General features: G+C 35.6%; 1 protein-coding gene and 1 long non-coding RNA gene across 3 annotated transcripts; one reads left to right on the top strand and one right to left on the bottom strand.

The window, feature by feature from the left end:
• The first annotated feature begins 390 nt into the window (after positions 1-390).
• Positions 391-26,365, top strand: LOC122412718 (peptide transporter family 1). Of its 2 annotated transcripts, XM_043422485.1 has the most exons (10): positions 391-560; positions 1,780-1,817; positions 18,941-19,019; positions 19,103-19,331; positions 20,097-20,371; positions 20,456-20,538; positions 20,929-21,342; positions 21,428-21,644; positions 23,043-23,629; positions 24,062-26,365. In XM_043422485.1, the coding sequence occupies exons 1-10, from the start codon at positions 521-523 to the stop codon at positions 24,248-24,250; spliced, it is 2,151 nt and encodes a 716-aa protein (XP_043278420.1). In that variant the 5' UTR covers positions 391-520; the 3' UTR covers positions 24,251-26,365. The 2 variants fall into 2 exon arrangements, with proteins under 2 accessions (XP_043278420.1, XP_043278431.1); XM_043422496.1 differs by lacking the exons at positions 391-560; positions 1,780-1,817 and adding an exon at positions 13,491-14,008.
• LOC122412725 (uncharacterized) lies at positions 7,113-8,837 on the bottom strand. Its single transcript, XR_006261425.1, has 3 exons — positions 8,599-8,837; positions 7,531-7,728; positions 7,113-7,323 (listed from the first exon to the last, which is right to left on the bottom strand). It is a non-coding gene; the product is annotated as an uncharacterized lncRNA (long non-coding RNA).
• Positions 26,366-26,690: the final 325 nt, after the last annotated feature.

Below are 26,690 nucleotides of genomic sequence, written 5' to 3'. Positions count from 1 at the left end.
AGATTTCGACATTACAAAAATAAGCGATAAAATGGAGAAGTTGAGATTCGGATTTTACGCTGAATGTCAACGATTTCGAAAAAAAATGTTTCACAAAATCTCATCTGATAAACGGAGAAGAACAAAAGCGAGAGTTAGCGATAAGCGAGCTCTGCAGTGACTCCGAATACTCTCTGGAGAACGATACAGATGCGATCGTATCGATACACATATAAATTTATATTGCAAGATAATATCTGAAATTCCAGACGCTCTCGTATCGTATATCGATTGATAAAGCTTGTATTACGGACAATCTTTTGGCTATCGATAATCATCACAAATTGGTGTTAAGAGAAAGAGTATTTTGTGATAAGATTCGCTGTAACTCGTCAAGAAGTCTCGGTGCTTGTGAGTCGTTCGCAGTGGTGACTGACGTTCGCTTTGGAGCACGTATTTTTAAGGTACTCCAACGATTAAAATTTTTTTTTTAATTTATCGTCGAGTGATTGTTTAACTGGCTATTCGAATCGTGGCGAACATGGCACTACCAGGGAGAAGAGCTACGATTGAGAGACGAGGTAAATATTTTCGACTCTTTTTTATCGCATTTGCACACGAGGTTAGGTGAACTGTGGTGGAGCAGGAAAATTCGTGGGTGTCGCTTTCGTCAGTATTCTGTGAGAAGGAGACGATTACGAAAGTTTTTTCCTCGTTGGATTTAATTAGCATAAAATTATAGAAATTTGATTTTTTTCAACTGTTTTGGCCAATTTTTCGAGTTCGAATGACTCGAATTTCGTTGAATTTTTTTCTTTTCTATCATTTCAAATATGTGAATTCTTTCATTTTCGTATTATGAGTCGGAAACGGATTTTACGTGAAAGTTTGACTTGTTGCTCTCATGTTGTTTGCCCTTAGAAATAAAGAAATAAGGAATTTCATTTAAATTCAATATTACGAACTAAATAACGAAAATCATGGATACTTCGATCGAGATAAGTTCGATCCAACGATAACAAAAGTGTGATGAAATCGTTCGACCTACAATTGAGGAAGTGATTGAATGATTGATTTTTAATTTTGCAATGATCGATCGTTATAAAATGAGGCATTTTCGAATTAATCTATAAAAAGTGGTTCTAGCGAGCGGTTTCGTTGTTTCGGTTCATGATAAAAAGGCTCTGAAATTCGTGAGTCGATTCACAACATCATGGTTTTTGTTTTTTTTCACCTGTTACATTTGTTTATCGAAGTCTACAAATAAATAAACAAGTAACAAAAATTGGAGTTTCTTTTTATCCAATTTTCGGTCCCATTTTCCAATCATTTCATTATCAACGTAATCAATAAGACAGGGCTCGTAATCTTTCGAAACGAATCTGAGATAGCAATTTTTTCCGGGCAGTTGTAACAATGTCTGGAAATCCCGTAAACTTCTTATCAAGCGAGAATTACAAATTCAATTTTTTTTCTCACTCTCACTGATTTCTTAATAACTTACAATTTTCTCGATACATTTATCGATAAAGGCTTACAAAATCTGGGCGATTTTGTCTCTTCAAAAAATCGATAGATACACACAAATATAAAAGAAACTAAAAAATTAAAAAAAAAAATAAAATCGAGTTTGCACGCTTTCGATCGATGCAGGCATTGGAAAACTCATCACAATAAAAATTCCTTCCCACAATTCTCGTTTAATATTTCCACTGTTTTATGGTCTACAGAAGATGATTAAACTACTGTGTAAAATCGTCGATGACGCGGAGTTAAAGAAAATTAATGTTAATGTTACAGAGCCTGGGGATGGCAATGAAGTCGAAGCTTCCGAAAAGGTAAGCAATTTTCCAGTGAACATTTATTCATCCAACCAATTATGGCGAGTCGAGGTATACGAGACATTTATTATCAAAGTTAGTTACGGCGAGAGTTATACGATGAATCCATTGACCCCTTCACAGAGCTGATAGTAAAATAAGTGTTTCAAGGCCGTCAAGATCGTTTTTCTCTCTTTTTACTCATCATTATTTTTTTATACTGTCAATTCATCAATTTTATTTCAATTTTACATTTCTTGTGTATTATTTCATTGAATATTATTTTGTAAATATTATTTTTGATATATTTATTCATTGAGGCCATTCTTATATTTTAGGCTTCAGAATATTTTATATACAAATCCTCCTCTCTTCTCCCACATAAGTGAAAAACAAAAAATCGTATTCCTTCTCGTTATGTTCCTTAAACTCAACTATATGCTGTCCTTGCTCAACTTCCCCCTCCCTCCTCTTCCTAAAATATTATTTTTGAAAAAATATCGTCAAGAATTTTGGACATCCCATTTAAATTGACATTTTCAAACTTCAATTTCAGTATTTAACAAATATAATTTATTTTATAATTTGTTATTAAGTTAAATTGAAAAAAAATGGACAATTAAATAAAACAAAAAATCAAAACATTGACAAATTAAAAGAATATCAAGAAAAATAATGTAAAGCAAACAAATATCGACGTAAATGAAATTTCTCTTTATCCGTGCCTCCTGTAATCGAAGCTTCAATTCACTGTATTGCGTTTTATCGTGTTCTGTAGACTCGAGCATTCGCCGAGAGTATTTATTGGCGTGAAATTTTTTCATTTCTCAGACGGGATTATTTTTCCAGGAGAATGAAATGAGCAGAAAATTCAAACGTTCATTAATGAAGGAAACAATGAAAAGTGGGAAAAATGGTAGGTTCGGTACGTGTCAAAAGAAACTTGCAATTTAACACCAAGGATGCTGCGTTTGTTAAACGAGCTTCAATTGCTCGCTCGTTTCTATCTCGCTCATATATAATAAGCCTCTGGAGACTCTCGCAGTTTAATTTTGATCAAGGTCAAGTTACGGAATCGTGCGATGACAAAGTTGCTCTTTGCTTCCTCATTCATTCGGCTCGATTCTATTAATAAACTTTATATTGTTCTTCTTCGTGAAAAAATTCTTTCGAGAAACAAAAGATTTGCTTTCGTGGTCCATGTGACGTCCACAAAACTTTTTCCTTTTTTTCGAGCCGACTTTTTTTCGACGTTTATTTTTCAGCATTATTTTTAGTGGTTTTTTATCTCTCTTGAAAATTATCCACATGAGGAAACCAGCGAAAGATCAGTTGTCCAGAAAAAAACTTCTGATAACCTTCAAGCAATAATTCACAAATTCAAATTCCCCAAAATAAGTTGACGGGTTGTGTGATAAGAATATTTATTTTTTATTTCAATGAAATGTTGGTGTGTGTATCGTTTTTTTTCAACCATAAAGCTTCTCGCGATGATTCGACAGTAAATGTCGCAAAGAGTCGTTTCTACACGCTCGACGACGAATAAAAATATTTTCCCGATGCACGCATTTGCGGATGAATAATTGCTACAAAGTACAAACTTTGATAAAAGCCGATGGAGTCCGATAAAAAAATTATTCTGAAAAAATCGTTGCTTCATTCCGCAACAGACGGACCGAAAATCGTCGCTTCCGTTTGATAATATAGAGAAAAATAATGAATAAAAAATCCCGGTAAGAAGTGGATGTTGTTACTGGTTAAAAAATATCGATAATTTTCGAAGATCGGTATCGTCGATCGATTTTCGTCGATAGGACAAAATGCCCACCTGCACAGGAAATGGGGTTTGATTCGTCGAAAAAGTTTTGACGTTTCCTGGAAGATTAAAAGATAACGCACTTCCTCATTTCGTCGAAAGGATATAATCGCATTCATTAAAAATAGTCAACGAACATTAATTTCGATGAGAAATTCACTCGAGTTTGTGTTGCTCGAATTGTCGTAATTCTCGGTATGAAAAATGAAAAATATTCCTAGCCGTAAACAGCGTGAAAGCGTCTTTGAAAAAATCCAGTCCTCAAAAGTTTGAAGAGTCATATAAGTGCTTAATTCACTTTGTATCGCTCAATAGAGATCATGCGACGTTTCCACTTGTGCGATTGGTTTCGCAACTTCGTTAATTACGGATCAACGTACGTCGTTCAGCACGCAGTCGACTTTGGTGAAAACGGCATCAACGATCGAGAGATTCCAACAAAATAATTTCGACTAATCGTATAGACTTTGAGGAGGATTTGGATGCAAATATTGTGTGGGAAAGAAACATAAATTTAGAGTAAAAATACGGAAAAGAGAGTCGGAATAATGCCATCGTCTTTCATTTTATGCTCCACCTCGTCTTTTTTATGTGAGAAAAAAAAAATAGGAAAAGAGTACGAAAAGTAAAAGACAAACATAAAGATAACATTTTATTTGATGCACTTTGCTGGGTTTTTCAATCCAACCCGTGGCAGTATTACAGCATGGAAAAAGAGACGAACGAAATCATTTGAATTCGTGCACACAGTGGCCTTGTATCGTAATTTATGTACCTAAGACTGATAAGCCATTGAGAACGAGTGACTCGATGACATAAAATCGCATTTATGGTACAACCCGCTTCTTGGCCGGTTCTCGGGGCTTCCAATAATCTCTACCGTATGGATCTGAAAAATGAAGAATTTATTGAAAAACGAGAATTTTCGGATACGTCATACATTTTCGTGTAAACCTTTTTGACACGATCGCAAATTCATTGATGAAATCGGTAAAGAGTCACTTTGTATAACTTTACAAAATTAATTCTCTTTTTTTAGTCTTCTATGCAATCAGTTTACATCGTGAACTCGGATGGAAAAAAAAATTCGATAAAGCCTCTTTCGTATAGGAAAAAGAGGAAAGTCAATCGATTGTACTTACCCTCGTGGTAATATTTCCCATTGTAAGGTTCGAGCCCTATTTCCTTGAACCATTGACAAAGTGACCGAAGGAACCCTGGCGAGTAGACCTCCAGACTTTCCGGTCTGCAGAGATCCGCTTCAACCACTGAACGCCTACCATCGACAGTGGCCACCATAAACAGCGCAATCGCGACCACACACACGCTGAACTTCATTTCTTTGTAAAAAAAACGTTCATACAAAAAAACATGAAATTGATACGAAAAGTGAAAATTGAAAAGGTTATGAATGATTCCACGCAATTTAATCCAGAGCCAAACGCAATTTTTTATCATTTATTATAAACAAAACCAACTTACTTCACTTGCCTATGTGCGAGATGCTTTCGACGTGATCGACGAGGAAAGGAAGGGCCTTTATATACTCCCGAATCGACCGCATTTTTACCCCGATTCCATATTTTTTTATATTCACAGAGTTGGTCTTTTGATTTATTACGAAAAACAGCTTTCGTGGATTCTAGACAAAAAAGAATGTCTTTGAGGCCAGTTCAGGAAAAAAAATGGAGATCGATGGGAGAATTGATAACAGGGAAAAGATATTATCGATTCCTCGGTGAACGACAAATTTTCAACGACCTAGTTTGCTCCCTTTGCTATATTACATCGAATAGAACTTCACAGACGATGAGACACTACATTTGGAAATATAATTTAGTACTAAACGTTCACTCAGACATTTGACGAGTCAACAGGAAGGCAAAGCAGAAACAATTTCTCTGTTCTATCAAGAATGGGTTTTTTTATTTATCAGAATAACATAGCATTGGTACATTGTGTGTTTCGGTGGCTGATTCAACGCCTCCTTCCAAAATGCAAAAAATTGTGTTCTGCATGTGAAAATAATTTGTCTTTTTAATCATCAGAATTTCCAGTCACGTTGTTATGGACAGTGATTTTTTTTTGGGTGAGACGAATATCGTGATAATTTGCTTCCGAAATTTCTTCTGATAAAACATTCGTCAAAGATTCGTCACCCAAATTTTCGGACCTCACTTTTTTCGGTAAGAGCAAGAATTAAATGTAAAAAGCAAATTTATCGACGACTTTTTATTTGCAATAATTTTTCGCACGCTTGTTCTCACTATTGTTGAATATCTTCTCACTTCTAATGATCTTACACTGCACTTGAATTTTCGGACTAGCTCGAGTCGGATTGCACAGTTTACAAAAGCAGAAACTGGAATTGCGTAGCTCGTTGCAATGCCTCGAGCATACCCAGAAACAATAACGAACAATAAAACTCCGAGCTACCATACGTTGAATTTCATTTCTGTTGGAAAAGGAACGTTCTTTCAATATTTTTTGATAGGGTCGGAGGTGCCGGAGACATTTTTTAATGTGATCGAATTCGTACGGTCATTTCCAAGGTTTAGGGTCAACTGCTCATTGAAGGAACGCCTAAGGCATGCGCGAACTATTTTGAGATTAAAATAAAAGATAACGTGTAAAGACACACAAAAAACGCATTTATTGTTCAAAGACGAATCGAATATTGCATATAATTTTTTTTTCCCCTTCTGTCGATGAATTTTTCGGAAATTAGCGAAAAGAAACGTCATACCCGAAATCCCAAAGACCGGATACTTGACCCATTGAAAGAACACTCATATACAACATCACAACTTTCACTGATGCCCACTAGTTTTCTTTATTTATTTTCATTGTTAAGGACTCTTTAACATTGATGTAAAAATACATATTGTAATAGATATTAATATCAAAATAAACAATAGGAACATATTAATATTTTTAATTATTTATCAGTCACTTATTCAATGAAAAGAGTGAGAATAAAAAAAAAGAGTTCATTCAATGGAAAGTTTTAGGACCTTGCATATGAACACTTGCAAATTTGCTGCATTTCAAATAATTACACAACTCAATGGTGATTAAACTTGAAGATTGAACGATTTTATTCTTATATTAATTGAAACTTTTCGTTAATCGTAATTCTTTGATTGATAAGAAGCTGCCTGATTGGAAACATTCGAGACCGGATCTACTACTGCGATTTACTAGAAAATGAACTCGTTAAATGTTCACCAAGGTACAACACAAGGATGTTGTGAACATTGTGAAAACTTCAGAAAAAAATAAATACTATGCTTTAGCTTGCTATTGAACGAGATTACTCGCTTTTAATAATTTTGTTCGTTCAATGGCGAGTGTTCTGCAAAGGGACGATTCACCCTGTTTCATTTTATGCTTCTACTCGTCTATTTTATGTACGAAAGAAAACAAAATTGGGAGAGAGTACGAAAGATAAAAGACAAACATGGAGATGAGATTTTATTTTATGCACTTTGCTGGATTTTTCAATTCAATGCGTGCCAGTATTACAAAACATGGAAATAAAGATGAACGAAATTATTTGAATTTGTGCACACAACGGCCTTGTATCGTATTTAATATAGGATTGATAAGCCATAGAGAATGGAGTGGCTCGATGGCATAAAATCATTTATGGTACAACCCGCTTCTTGGTCGGCTTTCGGGGCTTCCAATAATTGCGAGCGTATGGAGCTGAAAATGTAAGAAACTATTGAAAAACGAGGATTTTCGAATATGTCATATTGTTGGGTAAACTTTTTGTACATACAAAATCTACCATGACTTCTCTTTTCTTAGTTTTTTATGCAGTTCGCTCACATCATGAACTCCGATGGAAGAAAAAACCCGAAAAAAATTCTTCCCCATGGAAAAAAAGGAAAGTCAATCGATCGTACTTACCATCGTAATGATATTTCCCATTTGACGGTCTGAGACCTCCTTCTATGAACGATGCACAAATTCCCCGCAGGCCCTCTGGCGCGTAGACGGCCAGACTTTCTGGTTTGCAAAGATCCGCTTCGACCACTGCACGCTTACCATCAACAGTGGCCACCATAAACAGCGCAATCGTGACCACACAGACGCTGAACTTCATTTCTTTGTAAAAAAAACGTTCATAAAAAAACGTAAAATTGATACGAAAAGTGAAAATTGAAAACGTAATGAAAATTGCTTCTTCGAAGATTAAAATATTTAAGGTATAACTGGATGGATTGGCTCGACCAAAAATTATATCTGATCAGAATTTCCGTACTTCGTGATGCAATAAAAATCTGAAAAAATTCAGCAACATTTGGAAAGTTATGAACTACAATTATCAATAATAGTATTGCCCAAAAGTTATTAATAAATTGTTTAAATAAATAATTTTTTAACAATTTTACAGTAAACCCTTGTTTTTTTTACGAATCGAATGTGCGCATTTTTCTGAATGCTCATGATTTTTTTCAGAATTTTCGTGGATTTTTGAAATTCCCTTTTTTAAATTTTTTATGTGGCTCTATTTGTACATTTTTGATCCAGTAACCTTGAGACTTTTCAAAACTGATGGTAAATATGTCTTCTAAAACATATTCAAAATTCAAACTTTTTAAAATTTTTTTCAAAATTTCTTCAAGAAATTTCAAAAATCCACGAAAAATCTGAAAAAATTCATGAGCATTCGGAAAAATACACACATTTGATTCGTAAAAAAAACAATAGGTCACCGCAAAATTATTGAATAATTAATTGTTTAAACAATGTGTTATTAACTTTTGGGCAATATTATTATTGATAATTGTTGTTCATAGCTTTCCAAATGTTGTTGAACTTTTTCAGATTTTTATTGCATCACGAAGTACGGAAATTCCAATCAGATATAATTTTTGGTCGAGCCTATCCATCCATTTATACCTCAAATGATTCCACGTAACTTAGTCCAGAACCAAACACCTTTTTTCATTTTAATAAATAAGAGCAACTTACTTCACTTGTTGAATTCTCTTATGGTCGGAATATGAAAGTTCTCGACGAAGCAACAGTGTTTTTCAGCGAGATGTGTTTGATGTGATCCACGAGGATAGGAAGGCCTTTATATACTCCCAAATCGATCGGATTTTTAACACGATTCCACATTTTTTTTTATGTTCGCATAGTTTTTTATTTGATTTATTACAAAAAACAGCTTTTGAATTTTGATTGGCATGCTAAACTCCGATTACTCATCGTAGATTGTGTGCGTGTGCTTAACGCCTAGCATGCTCGTTAGATGAATAATACACCGAGCCTTCAATACATTTTATCGTATTTAAATTCTTGACTAAAAAAAATCATTGAAACCAATGAAAACCTATTTTTCAAGAAAAAATATGGAGATTGATGGGAGAATTGTTAACAGGGAAAAAATATTAACGATTACTTGTTAAACGACAAATTTTCAAAGACGTAGTTTGGTCCCTTTGCTATTATATCACATCGAATAGAACTTCATAGACGATGAAACACTACATTTGGAAATAAAAGTTAGTACTAAACGTTCACTCAGACATTTGACGAGTCAACAGGAAGGCAAAGAAGAAACGATTTTTCTGTTCTATCAAGAATGAGTTTATTTTATTTTTCAGAATAACATTGCATTGGTACATTGTGTATTTCGGTAGCTAATTCAACGCCTCCTTCAAAAATGAAAAAAATTGTGTTTTGGATCTGAAAATAGTTTGTCTTTTTAATCATCAGAATTTCCAGTCACGTTGTTATGGATAGTGAATTTTTTTTTTTTGGGTGAGACGAATATCGTGATGATTTGCTTCCGAAATGTCACCTGATAAAATATTCGTCAAATATTCGTCACCCAAAATTTCGAACCTCACTTTTTTCGGCAAGAGCAATAATTAAATGGAAAAGGCGAATTTATCGATGACTTTTTTTATTGCAATAATTTTTCGAATGCTGAACTCACCATCCACAAATATTTCATATTTGCCGTTCACCGGCTGAATGTTCTGACTTTTAAGTCAGACTCGAGCACCAATAGCAACAACAACGAACAATACAATCGTGACCATCCACACGTTGAATTTCATTTCTGTTAGAAAAAAAACATTCGTTCAATTATTTTTCAAATTTTTTTGTCTTCAACGATTATTTATCGTTGTTGCTTTCGTTCAATTCAACCTCGCCGCAAACTCAGCTGTCATCAGTTGAAAAAAAACTCACTTACTTGAATTTTTTGGATTATTTTCTTCGCTTGGAATGAAAAACTGTTGATGTCCACCTGTGGGATCCAAAAAATGTGAGCCACGAGTACACGAAGTTCACACGTTCGTATTGAAACAGCGTTTGGTTCGTTCGACACTTGAAACCTCCACGATTTATTGCACCGTTACGTTAGAAGCATCGAGCCTTCCATAAACGAGTAGCAAGCGTTTAAAACTTGCCAACGAGGAAAACGGTTGTTGAATATGAAAAAAATGGATTCTCGAGGAAATATTGTACGGTGATTGAAGACAATTCAAAACAGTAGCAAAAATTGTCAAGTGCCTAAAAAATTCAAAATTCTTATGGAAATAGATTTCATTTTTTTCGCTACAAACGAACAAAAACTTTTCCCTGACGAAATCAACGATTTTTTTTCTAATTGCAGAAAAACAATGAAAATTGAGAAACTGAATTTCGAAGGAAAATCATTTTCTAAAATGATTGGACTTAATTTTAATCAACTTTCCAATTTATCACATCCACACAGAAGAAATTTTTCCATCACGCACTTTCAGCCTGTCGTTACGCCTGTCTCGTTGAATCATGTTGAATAAAAGGCCTGGAAATGACCTGCATTATCCGGTAAAGTGAATTTTATCAGTCCGACCTAAAAGAAATCATAAAAAATTCCGAAATTTATTGCTCCCTGTATCAAAAGTTTGCCTAGACAGCGAGCAGGTTTCTACCACGTGTGAATCGAGTAATAAAAAGATTCTCGAAATCATCAACTAGAAACAAAATCGTGGTAGACGACACGAAAAAAAAGTTTAGTCGAGTTCTGGCATTTCGAGGACATTTTGTCCGGAGAGCTCCAAAACTTCGGCGTCGCGAGGGTACCGCAGTACGAAAATATTCACACTAATTGGAAAAATTTACGTTTTCTATACGAAGTACGAAAAAAAGCGATTTTTTTTAAAAACGATCGCTAATTAGCGGTCCTGCAATCCACTTTTCGGGCGTCACCGGTCTCCACCGAAGCAGACGAACGTAAAGAAGATCGAGGCTCTCTTACGAGCAGCCTATAATTATGGACTATGAAAACTCGATCCCGTTATATACAGTTGACCGAAACTTTTAGTTCCATAAAAAAAAAAGTGCTCGCGCGATATCGTTGAAATTTGAAGTGCCATAAAACTTCATTGACCCTCTTAACCTGTTATTTTCCATTAAATTTGCATCTCCCTTATTTTCGTACGTCTCCTGGTGTCGCGTACAGAATTCAAATGTTTCACAAGATGCAAAGTGGCCTTGAGGCGAGGTTCAAATTTGACAAAAAACCGTGAATGATCCTCAAATTTTTGTACTCCTGCTGGCTCCGACGCCTCCAAAAATTTCGTCCAATTCATCTCTTGAATACGAATATTCCAAAGCAAAAAACACTTACTCAGCAAGTGAACGAAAGTTTCGTAAAAATTGCACGCTCCTTTGCAGCCCCACTAATCAATTGAACTGCAAACTTTCCTCATCGAAACACGATTCCCTCTGAAGGATGGCACCGTTGCCAATACTTCAAAATACTTTCCTCCTCCTCATACAAAACTGCAGTCAATAAAATTACGAAAAATGTGTAGCCCCCACGTCCATGCACTTGAACTCATGCGATATCAGTTTTACAAATGTTTGATAAAACATTTGTAAAATTATGTTTGTAAAATTTCGTAAATTTTCATGTAATTTTTGCCTATAAAATAAATTCATGAAACTATAGGATAAACGGTTTCAATGTCATCGAGAAAATAAATTTAATATCCTAGTTTTATTTGAGTATCATAAATAACGCAATCAAAACTTCGTGAAATTTCGGAGTTTGAGGCACTTCCGGACGTTCTGCTCCTCGCTGTTGGATGTCACCATTCCGTTACATTTCACCAAAGTGCATAGTAATTTTGATGCCAAAAACAGTTCTATCAAATTTTACTATGCACGACAGGCAAAATTTAGGTCTGCGAGATTCTTACATCGAACGATGTATCGATATCTGAATGTCACTCGTGTCTTTGGTGAAACGTTAAAAATTGGTGAATTGGACTGGACAAATTAGTGAAATGTCGAAGATTTTTGTATTGTTGAGTCGCACCGTCCGAAAAGAAGTAAATTTTCATTTCGACAAAGATTTACTTGACTGCTTGAAATTTTACTATGTGCAACTAGTTAATTTTCTTAATCAACTTAGTTAATTTTTTTTTATATTTGCAACGCCTCGTATAATTGGTGGGCGCACGAATTTTGCTATGTTATTGAGCAAAATTCAGTGCGGTAAAAGGGAAAATACGAAACTATGCAATTTTTAATATAGCACAGAGACTGCTACGTTATCTCCTAAATTTTCGTCAAATCATTTCATTATTTACTATATGTTTTTGATGAAAATTCGCTCGGTGTTAATTTTTGATATAGTACAGCGCGTTATTTACTATGGACGGTGGCAATGGTTCCCCAAACTTTTGCATTATTTGACACACTCTGTAGCGATTATTATTAAAATATCGATGTGGTCGGTCGTTACTATAAAAACATAGTAAATTTGCTACAAAAGTCTCTCCTTGTACCCATTGATTTTTTTCGAATTTCAAAAACCTCCCAAATACATATGAAAAAACACCAACTCATGTGCACAAATAGAGCAGCAGTGGACGATGTAAAAACAAAAAATTTACTTTCCTTTCGAAAAATATGACGATTCCCCATCCGAAGACTGGATAATGTGAATCGACTGTGAAACGTGGGCTCTCAAGGTTGCACAAGCGAAAGTACGAGTCGAGGATTTGTTATCCACATGTGTAGCAATATTTCTAATGCAATCTGGATTCATCCCAAAGATCGTCCACAATTGCCGCGACGGTTCGGGATTCATCCGAATTAAGGAGTTTCGGTACAAAAGTCAAAATATTAAGAAATTGATCAAATTTGGTGATAATGTTCTTCAACATCAAGTGCGAAAACACAAATTTTTTCAAAATTTTCTTCTACTTAGTTATCGAGTAATTACGCATTAAAGCAGATTTCTTATGCCCGGAATGTATACCTATATATATGGAAACGCTATGCTTATACACGTAAACTTTAGTGATCAATTACTCGATAACTGTGTAGAAGAAAAATCTTAAAAAATTTGTATTGTCAAATTTGGCACTAAAGAATATGTTCACCAAATTTTATAAAATTCTAAACTTTTTGAAATTTTTTATGTTTTTAGCATGGTTTAGCATGGCAACATTGTATCGCCTGTACCGAAACTCCTTAACGAGCAATTTTATAAATCCATCGTTCAAAATTCACATCGGAAATGGTAAACAAGATATCAAAAGACATGAAAATACATGGAAAATTTATTCAGTCGTTCCATCATTCCCCGCACATTCGAGCATTCGAACAGGTCAGCAGGAATCATTCATAAGAATCGCGAGTTCGTGAATGACGTAACAATCGCGTTGGAAACGTCACGCAGTTAAGCCTACGAGCGGCACGAGGCACGGACCGAGTTTACGTTCTTACACGTTTCTCTGAGAGAGTCGTAGCCCCAAATGATCGCTTCTCCCTCACCCAGGAGAATGGGTATTATAGTGCGAAGTAAAGTGTCCGATCCGCGAGCTCGACGAGTAGACAGTGTTATACGGACAGTGGCAGTGAGTGCATACATTGAGCACCGATAAAGAGAACGCACCAGTGCAAAAGAGAAAAAGACACGAGGCAGCGAGAGAGCGAGAGAGAATGCGTCGTTGCCGGCCTCTTCTATTTTTTATCTCTTTCTCAATTCCTCACTCTCGTTCTATTTAATGTACGAGCATTTATGAAATATATGCTCGAAAGTCTATCGAAAGTGCAAGTTTACTGTGTCGCATGTACAAGTGAATGCGAATGGTTAATTGAAAACGCGTTTCCATCTGGTTCGTCGACCCATTGGCACGAAGCGCGGCGACTGGGCCTTAACGAGTGAATTTCCCGATGAAGTGGCCCCACTGACAATTATAACGTTTTGAATAAGAAGACGGAAAGAGTCGTCGAAGTGAGCGCGACCCGAGCGACTGAAAGAGTGTAAAATCGCGCGAGCTTTTTCGAAAGTTTTTTTTCTCTTGAAGTGTAATCACTCCGGGAATCTGTCGACAAAATGACCAATAAAGGGACCTCCGAGGGGAAGGTATTTTATGGATTCGTTACAAAAGAATGAATTTTCGGTTTGCTTTCGTCATAGTTGCCAGTTGGATGAGTGAACGATTGAAATTTTAGATTTCCAGGATTCTTTACACGACGCGTTTCTAAGTTGACAAGTTTACTCCAAGACCTCGGGGTTTTCCTCGCATTCATTATCTCACTTGTACATATCAGCATAAAAACTCATCATTCGCTCACTAGGTCAGTGACACGAGGCAACGTAGCTCGAAATAGTAAACGATCGTGTTGCCAAGAGTTCAGTGAATCTGACGCAGCAAATGAAAAACAATGCTTCAACGCGTTAACGTCGGTTTTTCAGATTATCAGATCAATCGTTTCACTGCTTTAAGCTTCGATTGAGGTTTGGAAAGTCAAGGGAACTCGTCGGCGCAGCGTTGGCACAGAGTTTGTTGTATAATTTCTATATTGTCGTTGAAACTCCTCTCTCTATCTTTCTCAGCGTTGCTGACACAGTTTTTCCTTGAAATAATATTTCATTCGCGATACCCTGCAAATCCTCAAGTCCGCACGTCCTCAAGTCTTATCAGACATTGGCAAATGTTTCCACGCCTCATATTTTGACGGAGGACAAATGAGCGATTAAATAATGTCAAAATAATGAAAAACAAACAAACATCAATGGTATATTTTGAACTGTGTGATTAATTGGAGATTTCTCATGCGGATTGGCCGGATATTACTCCTCGTTTTTTATCTCCATTTGGGACCGAATTTCGAGGTGTTTTTCACTTCCAAATAAATTCATGGTCATTGTCGCACTAGCTATAACTGCCTTACGATAAAAAAAAAAACGACGCTCGCGGTCTGCTGAACTCGTTTTTCTGTCTCAGCGCGCCCGTTACTGAACGAAGCAATTTCGAAGCGCATCTAGAAAATGTTAATTAACGTACCTGCATCTGGACGAAATATTTGCACGCATATTGCCGTGTTCATTGCGTAGAATCGTAACTCGAATTACGTCATTTCATGAGAATAAAATATAATGAAACGTGTGAAGCAATCGAGTGATGGTTTATTCCTAATGAATATTGAAAAAAGACGTAGTTTGAGGTTCATTACTGCGGTTTAAGGAGTTTCGGTACAAAAGTCAAAATATTAAGAAATTGATCAAATTTGGTGATAATGTTCTTCAACATCAAGTGCGAAAACACAAATTTTTTCAAAATTTTCTTCTACTTAGTTATCGAGTAATTACGCATTAAAGCAGATTTCTTATGCCCGGAATGTATACCTATATATATGGAAACGCTTTGCTTATACACGTAAACTTTAGTGATCAATTACTCGATAACTTAGAACGTAGAACTTAGAACGTAGAAGAAAAATCTTAAAAAATTTGTATTGTCAAATTTGGCACTAAAGAATATGTTCACCAAATTTTATAAAATTCTAAACTTTTTGAAATTTTTTATGTTTTTAGCATGGTTTAGCATGGCAACATTGTATCGCCTGTACCGAAACTCCTTAAGGTGGGTGGATAACGAAATCAAAATAATCAGAATTTGATCAAATTTGGTGATAACATTCTTTGGCATCGAGTATACAAATACAATTTTTTTCACATTTTTTTATGGTTATCGAATAATTGAGCGTTAAATCGAAATTCTCATGTACGAGATGTATAACTGTATGCATGTAAACTCCATGCTTATACACGTGAACTTCAGTGTTCAATTACTCGAGATCGGTGTGGTAGAAAAATCTAAAAAAAATTATATTGTCCTATATATTTTTAAAGGACACATTTACCAAATTTTATTAAATTCTTATCATTTTGAAATTCTTAGTAATTTTAACATGGTTTAGCATGCCAACATTGTGTCGTCGTGATCCACCCTCCTCAAATGTGGTTTACCTCGGAATAAGCGTTTGTCGTTGGAAATGAGTCAATAAATTGTTTATTGGGTTTCGAGGTCATTCAAAAATAATGATAATTCGTGTTTAAATGCAATAACATTAAATTAGAATCATCGATAGTATTTTAAGGGGGGGGGGGGGGGGGTTCTGCTTTAGAGGGTCAAAAAAATCGATCGTTTTCGGGCATGTTTTTAGGATGGACGGAATTGACTCAGCATAGCGAGCTTTTCGGTGTAGTTTCAAGGATATTTCAAAGGTGCAAAAACATTTTTTTCATGCGAGAAATACTAAATTGTACGTGGTTTATGCGCCAAGTCTGATTATCGAAGTTTCTCAGCTGCGAACAATGTGGAGATCGTAATTATCGTCGGCAACAAAGATTTCACATTTTTTTTCAATTTTCATATATTTTTCTTCCATACGAAGCTAAGAAAACTCGAAAAAATTGGGAAATTCTATATTTACAGCACGTTGAAGTGATATTCTTCTTTATAAGCGTTTTTTTTCAAATTCGTTAAAAATATAGAATTTCGAAATTTTTTCGGGTTTTTTTAGGTTCATATGGAAGAAAAGTGTATGAAAATGGTAAAAAAAATTGGAATTTTCGTTGCTGAGAATAATTACGATCTTCACGTTGTACGCAGCTGAGAAACTTCTACAATGAGACTCGGCACATGCAGCATGCATAAATTAGTATTTCTCACATTAAAAAAATGTTTTTGTACTCTTGAAATATTCTTGAATCTATAGCGAAAAGTTCGCTATGGTGAGTTATTTCGATCGACCCAAAAACATTCCTGAAAACAGTCGATTTTTTTGACTTTTTAAAGCAGGACCCCCCTTAAAAATTGAGGAATTCCCGGTATTGACTTATTTGATCAAACATTAATTTTTGATGGAATCATCGCGATTTAGATTTTTCAACTCGATCCATCAAATTCATGCGTACTAGGTCACGCATGCGGAAATGCCAAAAAATTGGTAAAGCATTTGTGGTTCAAACGAAAAGAAGGAGAAAAATGAAAAAATGGTATTTCCAATCCTGTCTTTTGTTTCGTTAATAATCGTGACGATTTCTCATTATTTTTAAGGTTTTTTAAAAAAATTGTTGAAAGTTTGACCGGGAAAATAAACGATGCGTAAAGATCGTCATTGCTCGGTTTCTCGATATTCTGAAAATCATTCAGCACCTTTTTAGATTAAGTCGCAAAATGCTCGTTCCGTCCTTCTGGATTCTCGCGTTCGTAAATGGTAAAAAACAAAAGAAAAATACTTCCAATCGAGAACTTCCTGTGAATTCTCCTACGGCGATTAAAAATTCGAGGTCGATCCTTCAGTTTCTTGCCTACGATCCAAGAAGAGAGATCGTTTCCTTAGCCTTAGCTCAGGTGTGTCACGTCATCCATATATCAGACCGAAGCGCGTCAATTTCTCTTCCAACTTGTCTCGTTTCTACTCTCTATTCATCTCGACGAAGAATATCGTACGGTCTTTACAAGCCATTGACTCGAAACGTAAATAAATATTTTTTCGTCAACGCTGAAAGCGGATTTTCATAACTGACTATTGACAAATATTTGTTATGCTTATGAATCCATGATTTCAAGGTTCACATTGACACGGATTTTCGTTACTCAATTTTTCATCCAGCAAAATTATTAATTTGTTCAACGATCACTCTTAACAATTAAGGTAGTTCATGCACGAAACGATTTTCTTAAGAAAGTCTTGAAGTTTACACAGAGTTTAAATGGGTAGACTGACACCCATGTCAAATTTTAAAGGGTTCGTCTTTTTCGTTATTGACATTAACGTGTTTAAATACGAAGAAAAATACACAAGGTCATAGGGACTATAAAAATCGTTTATCTTTCCATATAACAAATGAACGCTTCTTACGAAGTTTATGAAAATGTACACAATAACAAGGAAGTATATAACGAAGATTTGGGAAAAAATTCGAGACGATTGTCTTAATAGTAATAAAGATATACTGCCTTAAAGATTGAACGAAATTGGTAATGAGCACTCGTGTAACTTCACATTTGCTTATTTCGGCATTTTGGTTCTTCTCGGCTTGAGCCATTGTTGTCTTTTGTCTTGTTACTTTTAGCCTCTTTTTTAGTCTTTTAGCCTTCTGTCTTTTTATTTATACTTTTTTCTTCATCTTTTGTGTTTTCTCTTTGCGCTCTCTGAAGCGATTTTTTACATAAAAAACTAGTATTTTCGAAATTTTTGGTTAAGTTAGTAATGGACCCCCGACTAATTAATGACTTGTAATTTTATTCGATATGAGATAAGTTAAAAAAGTGTATTTACAATTTCGGATTAATAACTCTGACGTCAATTTAAAGTGATTATGTGTTTAATTAGGGAATAAAAATCGATGAATTTTAAACACCCATAAAACACGATCCTTCGGGGATGATCTACCTTAATGCGGTATCTCGAAAACAAAAATTGCAAATTGTGATACATTTTCCTTAACAATTTCTATGTTTATTTGTCTGTTAATTGATTCTGAAATTTGCAGAAGCCAGAAATATTTGTTTCTTCAACCCTCCGTGATCACCGGGGGTAAAAATGACCCCAAGAGAAACTTTAATCTAGAATTCCTAAATTATTGGCGCCCGGGAAGCTGGTTAAATCATTGCCCGAGTTATGATTTTTTTTTCGTAAAAAATGGTTTTCCCTAAAACATAGCCTCGTTGCTGATTTTTTTGTTATTTCGAACATTGTATACAATTTTTTTCCCATCATATTCTTATTCGGAAAGATTTAAACTAATATCCTGAATTTTTATGCGTCGTTCCGGACGATACTGGTGGCAATGCGGCTTTAAACATGGCTGCAGGGTCATTCCGACCCCGCGTAACCAGCGCGTTTTTTCTAGAATCTGTGACCACGGAGATTTAAGGAGAATCGTTTAATCTTTTTCGATTCAACACCATAAATTTTGTGTTTAGAATAATTTATTCAAAAATTTCTCCCAAATTCGTAAGTTCCTAATGCTTTTATTGTTTTTTTTTTATTTCAACAGAAACTCAAATATCCCAAGTCCGTATTCTTCATCGTGTGTAACGAGTTCTGCGAAAGATTTTCCTACTATGGGATGCGAAGTGAGTATTGCCAGAATTTTTGGTGACGGAAAACTTTGTTTTTATTTCCAGTATGACTTTCAATAATGGATTGTTCGTTTCAGCGATTTTGTCTTTGTACCTCCTGGACAAGCTCAGTTACGATCCCGATACAGCGACAGTTATTTATCACGTATTTTCCATGTTCGTTTATTTCTTTCCCCTGTTTGGTGCGATGCTCGCTGATTCGTTGCTTGGAAAATTTCGCACGATTTTTTATCTCAGCGTCATTTATGCGGCCGGTCAATTACTCTTGTCAGCAACCGCCGTGCCGAGCTTCGGGATACCTGTGAGGTGAGCGGAGTGTATTTGCAATTTTGCAATTGCCCGAGTCGTTTAATTATTCTCACCGAGTCACGTTCCACTTCGGACCAATGTCAACTCTCTCTCCCTCTCTGCCTTAATTTCCAGGTGGCCTGCTCCTTCTCAGTTTATCTTCATTCCCAATTTATATTATTCAAATTACGGAATCCATAAAGAGCCGAAAACTGTTCACTCACGTTCCAAATCCTTTGATAATAAACCCACGTGCGTATCGTCACGTACGAATTTTATAAACGCTCAATTTGCATAACTTACTTTGCGAAATCGAGTGAAAGTGCAAAAAGTGTTCTCGTATCAAACCTTATTAAATCTCATGACGAAACCGGCGGAATAAATTTCTTCCGTTCGCTTTTTATCCCTGTTTCGAATGCCTCTGACCACATATTTCCAACGAGCCTTTTCATGGTTTGAAAATATTCGTGACTTTTTTTTCAAAACCCCTCGAAAGTGCACCATCGAATTTTGCTGCAATCTAAACATTTTTCCGCATCAATTATTCGTACCGTTTGTTCGCGTAATTAACACACTCGTTGACAGTGAAATTAATTTGATATTCTAATGAAAAATTGTTCATTTTTATTTTTTCAAATTTTTATTTCCAGATTAAGAATTTATACAATTTTTTTTTGCATTTCGTCAACTATTTTTTTCGACCGTTCCGTTGTCATTGTTCAAGCGTTTTTTTTCATTATACATATTTTTAACTACTGATTTTTATCCTCTCAATCGCGACAGAGAATTTTCTTTGCTCGGATTGCTTCTCATAGCGATAGGTTCTGGTGGAATAAAACCATGCGTTGCTGCATTTGGTGGTGACCAGTTTGTTCTTCCGCAGCAAGAAAGTCATCTGGTGACGTTCTTTTCCGTATTCTACTTCGCCATTAATTCGGGCTCGTTGATATCCTCGTTTCTTACGCCAGAACTCCGCTACGGAGTACAATGTTTCGGAGACAGAGAATGTTATTCTCTGGCCTTTTTCGTGCCGGCTGTGCTGATGGTTGCGTCGATCGGTAAATTTTTTATTCCGCACGTACGCTCAATAATTTTGATAAATTCATGAAAATTCACTGTCAAAATATCATTTGCTCTTCAAGTTGTCTTTGTGCTGGGCAAGCCGTTGTACAGGATCAAAGATCCCCAAGGAAACGTTGTCCTGAACGTTACCAAGTGTATGTCGGTAAGCAAATCATTTATTTCAAACATTCGATCATCAAAAAAAAAAAAGAAACAAACACGTTCGAACAAAAATTCATTGTACCGGCGCTACTGGAATTAAAATATGGAAAATCAAACTGAAACGATGGAATTTTACTTGATGGAAATACTTGAGAAAAATGTTTTAACAACGAAAATCACATTTTTCTGATGAGACCAGTTTTATGGGACAATTTTAATCATTTTTCAAGTCGATTTATCGGTAGCCAGACCAATGAACGGGGGTGAAAAGAATGATGAAAAAAAAGCACAAAACGAATGAAATTCCACAGATTTTTTACTTCGATTAAAAAAAAAGTTCATTGATATCGAAGCTTTTGTGTCTTATGAATAAAATATTGAACATCGACAGCGGGCGATTTACAACAAAAATTCAAAAAAAGAGAAGCGGGAACACTGGCTCGATCACGCCGACGACAAATACGACCGGCAAATAATCGAAGACATCAAAGCGGCTCTGCGAGTGCTCACGCTTTTCATTCCTTTGCCCATATTTTGGGCGCTTTTCGACCAGCAAGCCTCGCGATGGACTTTCCAAGCAACGAGGATGGACGGACTGATCGGCAATTTCATTCTCAAAGCCGATCAGATGCAAGTCGTTAATCCCCTTTTCATCGTTATTTTCATACCGATTTTCGAGACTTGCATTTATCCAATAATGGCTAAAATCCGGATGATTGACACGCCCTTGAAAAAACTCACTGTTGGAGGTTTCATGGCGGCACTCGCTTTCGTAATCTCAGGAATAGTTGAATTGCAATTACAGGTAAAAACGAAAAATTTTCCATTTTTTTATTTTTCTCGGTATCAACATATTGCAGGATTTTATCAATGAATTGGTTTATTTACAGAAAACTTATCCAGTCCTCCCGTCTCAAGGTGTCGGCCAATTGAGAGTTTTCAATCCTCAAAATTGCTACATCGTAGGCCAAATTGGCAATGAAAACGTCACGGTTGAGCCCTACGGAATGTGGGTGAACAGAGACATCCACGCAAACAGTACAGAAGAAATCGGGTATTCGGTCAATTTTGAAAACTGTAGCGATGCACAGCCCAAGGCTCAAACTGGTAAATTTTCACATTTTTTAAAATTCAATTCCTTCGATTCCGAATGATAAATCTGAGAATGACTGCGAAATGTTGAAAAATTTTGCATTTATCGATCTAGTCAGAATGATCCGAGCAGTAATTATTCGCTTTCTAAAAAAGCTTCATAGGCTTCAAATTCTTAACGAACCAACTATTTAGAAACAGTATTCGGCTTCAGCGCCAAGAGCAATCAGTATATTGTGAATATTAAGGTAGATCATGCCCGTAGAATAGTACTTTACGGGTGTCTCAATTGGGTCGATTTTTACTCCCTAAATAAAGCTATAATCGTAGTAACAGCTAAATGTCTTTAGTTGATATTTTTGTTGCTTGATTTAACTAACATCCGCTTCGATAAACAAGGAAATAGTTCATTTACGCAAATCACTAAATTTTTTTTATGTGAATTAACTAAACGAGCGAAAGCAAATTTTTTGTTCGAACAACTCGGAACATTTGTTTATTTCTACACAATTCACATCCACTTTTATGATATATTTATTTGAATATCAAGTACTGAAGTATCTGAACGGTTTTGTTGCGAATGATAAATATTTTGTAAATCGAATCATACTGGTCAGTTCAATACAACCGAAAATTTGTTGAAATGTATTATTATATTATCCAACATGATTTGTGCAAAATAACAAATAATTTTGATCCTCGGATTTTTTTTTCGTGTAGCTTAACTAAATCTTATCGATGACGAACCAAATCAATTGTCTATACAAATGTCTATGTCGAAAGAAATTTCAGTATGCATTTTATGTATAATTTAGTTCAAACGAATTTGCCTATTTCTTACCTAACCAACTAAATTTCTGTATGATCAAATGGTTGATTTTCTTTATTTCAATTGTTGATAAGAAAAACTTATTTTGCATATATGTGCACGTTTTTCATAAACTTCGTGAAAAGCGTTTATTCGTTATGTGTAAACGTAAACGATTTTTTACACAGAGTCCCTATGACCTTGTGTATTTTTCTTCATATTTAAACACGTTTATCTAAGTAACCAGTAAGACGAGCCCCTTAAAGTTTGATACGCGTGTCAGTCGACTACCCGTTTAAACGCTGTCTAAATTTCAAAACTCTCTTGAGACTGTCTTTTCCTGCATGAACTACCATAATAAAAAAGTGAGTAAATCGAGCACGAGCTATTTTTGCGACAAAAAAATTGCCTAATGAAACCGAAATTCACTTTTGTGAGTAAAATCGAAAAAAACATTGGCGTCTGCCTCCGTCGAGAACTCGCAGTAACGTAACTTGCCACCAACGTAACTGGACTGACCTCCTGAAAAGTTCCAGCCACCAAATTATTGCTATTGATTGTACACTTGTTGTTACTTTTACGTTAATTGGCTGACTTTTTTTCAGGAAAGTTCCTCGTAACCGGGGATCAATCAACGTCGTACGCTTTGCTTGCCGACCGCAGCGAATCGCCGTACGGTTATCGAGACTTTGTAAACAAAAGTGGCAACGCGGATCCAGCAGTTCAGAGTCTCGTTTACAACGAAAATTTCAACGGGAAACCGATGCATCTTAAGCTCGAAGAAAAATCTTTGAAGAAAGAATATTCGGTTGACGGTACTATTTCTAAAACGAAGATGGAGGAACTCAATCCCGCTACTTATGACGTTGAACTGGATGGCAAACTTGTGGATAGTTTGAACTTCAAACAAGGCGGCGTTTATACCGTCATAATCCACGTCAAAGGAGACCACGTCGAAATTCATCCGATCGCAGTTTCGGAGCCAAATTCCATACACATACTTTGGCTCATCCCTCAGTACATCATCATCACCATGGGCGAAGTAATGTTCTCCGTAACCGGCCTCGAATTCGCATTTACGCAGGCTCCTGCGACCATGAAATCTCTCCTACAAGCTGGCTGGCTTCTGACCGTCGCTTTTGGCAATTTGATCGTCGTTATTGTTGCCGAAGTGAAGTTCTTCAACGAACAGGTGAGTTCGAAGACTCGTTGGGCCTTCAGAGATTTTCTCATATTTTCTTAAGCTCGAAGATAAATGGAGTGTTGCAAATAAAATTTGATGCCGCTCGAGTTTGCGACGAGTAAAGAACCGCTAATTCTCCAATTTTATTCCCACGTGATTTTTGAATTCGCAGTTTTTTAACGAACGCGTATGGTTCGTGGAATAAATAATGGAGAATTAAAAATGAGGTTTTCCTTCCTTCCGATCGACGCGAACGCTGCAAACCTCAGCGTCTGAGACGGTCATTTCGGATCTCAGAATTTTATCTTGTCATGAAAGTTTTATTTTGCTAAAACGATTCTGTAAATTTGGAATGAGGATCATTCGAGTGGGCTGAAAAATATCGATGTTCGAACTAATTTATTTATCTTCAGTGATTAATTCCGTCCGTTTTATTTGCAGTCGAGTGAATTCTTCCTGTTTGCTGCTCTCATGACCGTCGACATGATAATATTCGCAGTGATGGCTAAGTTTTACAAGTACGCGGAACTCCCTGAAACGGATTCCGCCGAGCCGGAATTTCCTCTCGAAGAAAGTTGCGGCGGTCACTTAAACCACACGTTCGAAATTCTCGCTACCGAGAAGCTCTAGTTTCGTTACAGCGAGATATCGCGCATTGACTTTTCAAACATTCTTCGAAAGGTATTGTGGTCGTTGTAGAAACGAGTGAAACCAAATCGTCGAAAAAAAAATCAAATGCTTCGAGATGGTAGCGACAACGGTTCCGAACGTTGTTTCATTTTTTCCACGAAATCGCTGTCATGATTTTCCGAAATAATAATCAAGTGAATGCACACCAGGGACCGCGAGTCGAATCCACGGGATCGAACATTTTTTGGTCAAACAATTTCAAGTGTCATCCTCAAAATCCAATTCACAGTAATTAAATAAGCTCGGAAATATTGTTCGTTGCACCTGGAAGGAATGCATTCCACTGTCACAGAGAGAATTTTCCAATATTTTTTTTTCTCAACAGTTCCTCAGAATGATTAATTCCCGAATAATTGGAATATCGAATATTTCTTTACAAACAAAAATACTTCGAAAGTAAAATAAAATCTAAAAAGCTCTCACGAGACCGGAATGATAACTGCTTCGGATTTTAAGGAATCTAGGGATAAGGAATAAGGCAATTTTAAGGAGAAAATGTAGAAAATAGAATAAAAATAACCAAAGAAGTATTGTGACTGTTTATAGTGAGAAACTCTGGTCCATAAATTTAGCAAATACCCGGATCCCAGCAATTTTTCGAAGTTATTTGAAATGCGAATACTTTGGGAACAGAATAATTCCAACTGTTAGAACCAGTTGATTTCATCGAATGTCTGGAGTCCAAATATCAGTGGAGTAAAAAAATTTCACGCTTTTTTATTTCTGCTTGTTTTCTCCACGAAAAATTTTATCCCGCAACGACCGTATTTTTGTTCCACAACTTTCGTTTGACAATTTCGATATTCATTACTATAAATTCAGCAAAAAACAGTGATTTTTCGATATCGAACTCCCCTTGGCAGGCCTTGTCAGTTAAAAAACTCGAATTTTCAACTTTCCTGTGCGAATTGCGATCGGTAGACGAAACGTTGACTGGAAAATTATACTTTTTCAATCTCTACTTACCGACCAAAATTACTGCATGCGAAAACAATGCAAAAAATCAAATTATACACAACTTGTAATTTAAAAAAATTAATGTAGTTTAAGTATTTTGTGATAGAGTGCAAAAACGAAGAATGTTGGAGGAGAAGTGAGACGTGCTGTTTTTTTTTTTTTTTAATTTTTATTTTTTCAATATTATGGTATCACTTTTCTACGAATTTTATCATATTATGTAACTCCTTATAATTTTATATGTGTTTTATTATCTAAATAGTAGATTATGAAGTATTCACGATTAGCATTCAATATCAAATCGTAAGGATTCGATATAATTCGGCGAGAATTTCTGTTCTTTTAATTTTTTTTTTTTTTTCAAATTCATTTACGTCGTTTGATCTAAGCGTCAAAAATTTCAAAGATTCACAACATATTCTGAAACAAAATTTACGTTGATCTGTGAAGCACTTTTTGTTAATGTGCTTCTGTCACACTAATAATGCAATACATTATCTCATCATCGTAATAGATGGAACCAATTGGAATATGAGAGAGTTAGTAAATATTGTTGAATTCCTTTTTTTTTTTGATGATGCTGAAGTTTGCAGCGTTGGAGTCCAACGAAGTGACTTAAAAAAACTGTTGAATAATTGAATCAATTTTACAATTCGTAATTTTTCAGCCCACATCAAGGATTCGTGAAATAAAAAATGATGGATTACAAATCTTTTTTTCGTTCATTGCGTTGGACTCGAACGTTGCAAACGTCAACGTTGTTTTTTTTGTTCACGTTCAATAATCAATTAGAGATTTTGTTGAAAATAATGCCAGCAGGGGGCAGTTGCTCTCGTTTTTCAGTATCAAGTACGAATAAGGTATAGCTGAGATAAGAGTAAGAATTAAATGAAGATGGTGTTTTTTTATCAGGCATGAATAACTTATCGTCGTCCAAACTTTGATTCGTCAGCGGTCTTATCCTGAAACATGCACACAACGTTTATATAGAAAATGTATAAAAATTTGATTTACATCATTGTGCATAAAAGAGTGGTATGACATGATGTGAGTAAAAATTTTAATTACGAAAAGAAATAAAAAATATTGAATACGGAATATGCTTGATCGGTGTTTTTTTTAAAACCATTTCTTAGAACTGACTTTTCAAAAATGTTGTCTGAAAAATTATTTATAGTTTATAAATAAATTTTATTTTTAAATAAATTTATACAATTATTTATAACTTTGAACCTTCCATTGTCACTTGGTTGACGAATAGGCATATAAATTTATGGGTGTTGCTCAACGTCGTGCTCAAATCGAAGGAAGCCTCGAAGCTGCCCCGCGTGTTGCTCCTATTGACCTTTTTGGCAGCTTCCTCTTTATAGGATGTTTTTTTCCAATATTTACGGAAACTATGTGACGGTTCAAGTGATAAGGC

The sequence above is a fragment of the Venturia canescens genome, chromosome 1 (assembly GCF_019457755.1).
Source record: "Venturia canescens isolate UGA chromosome 1, ASM1945775v1, whole genome shotgun sequence".
NCBI lineage: Eukaryota > Metazoa > Arthropoda > Insecta > Hymenoptera > Ichneumonidae > Venturia > Venturia canescens.
The sequence above is the reverse complement of the archived record's forward strand: the minus strand, read 5'-3'. Positions and strand labels throughout refer to the sequence as shown.

What these genes read in the sequence shown, in the direction of transcription:
- LOC122412718 (XM_043422485.1), top strand. Translation starts at nt 521, where the DNA reads ATGGCACTACCAGGGAGAAGAGCTACGATTGAGAGACGAG. An exon ending in GCTGATGGTTGCGTCGATCG is followed by an intron (nt 20,372 to 20,455) that starts GTAAATTTTTTA and finishes TTGCTCTTCAAG; the next exon opens with TTGTCTTTGTGCTGGGCAAG. An exon ending in TGAAGTTCTTCAACGAACAG is followed by an intron (nt 23,630 to 24,061) that starts GTGAGTTCGAAG and finishes TTTTATTTGCAG; the next exon opens with TCGAGTGAATTCTTCCTGTT.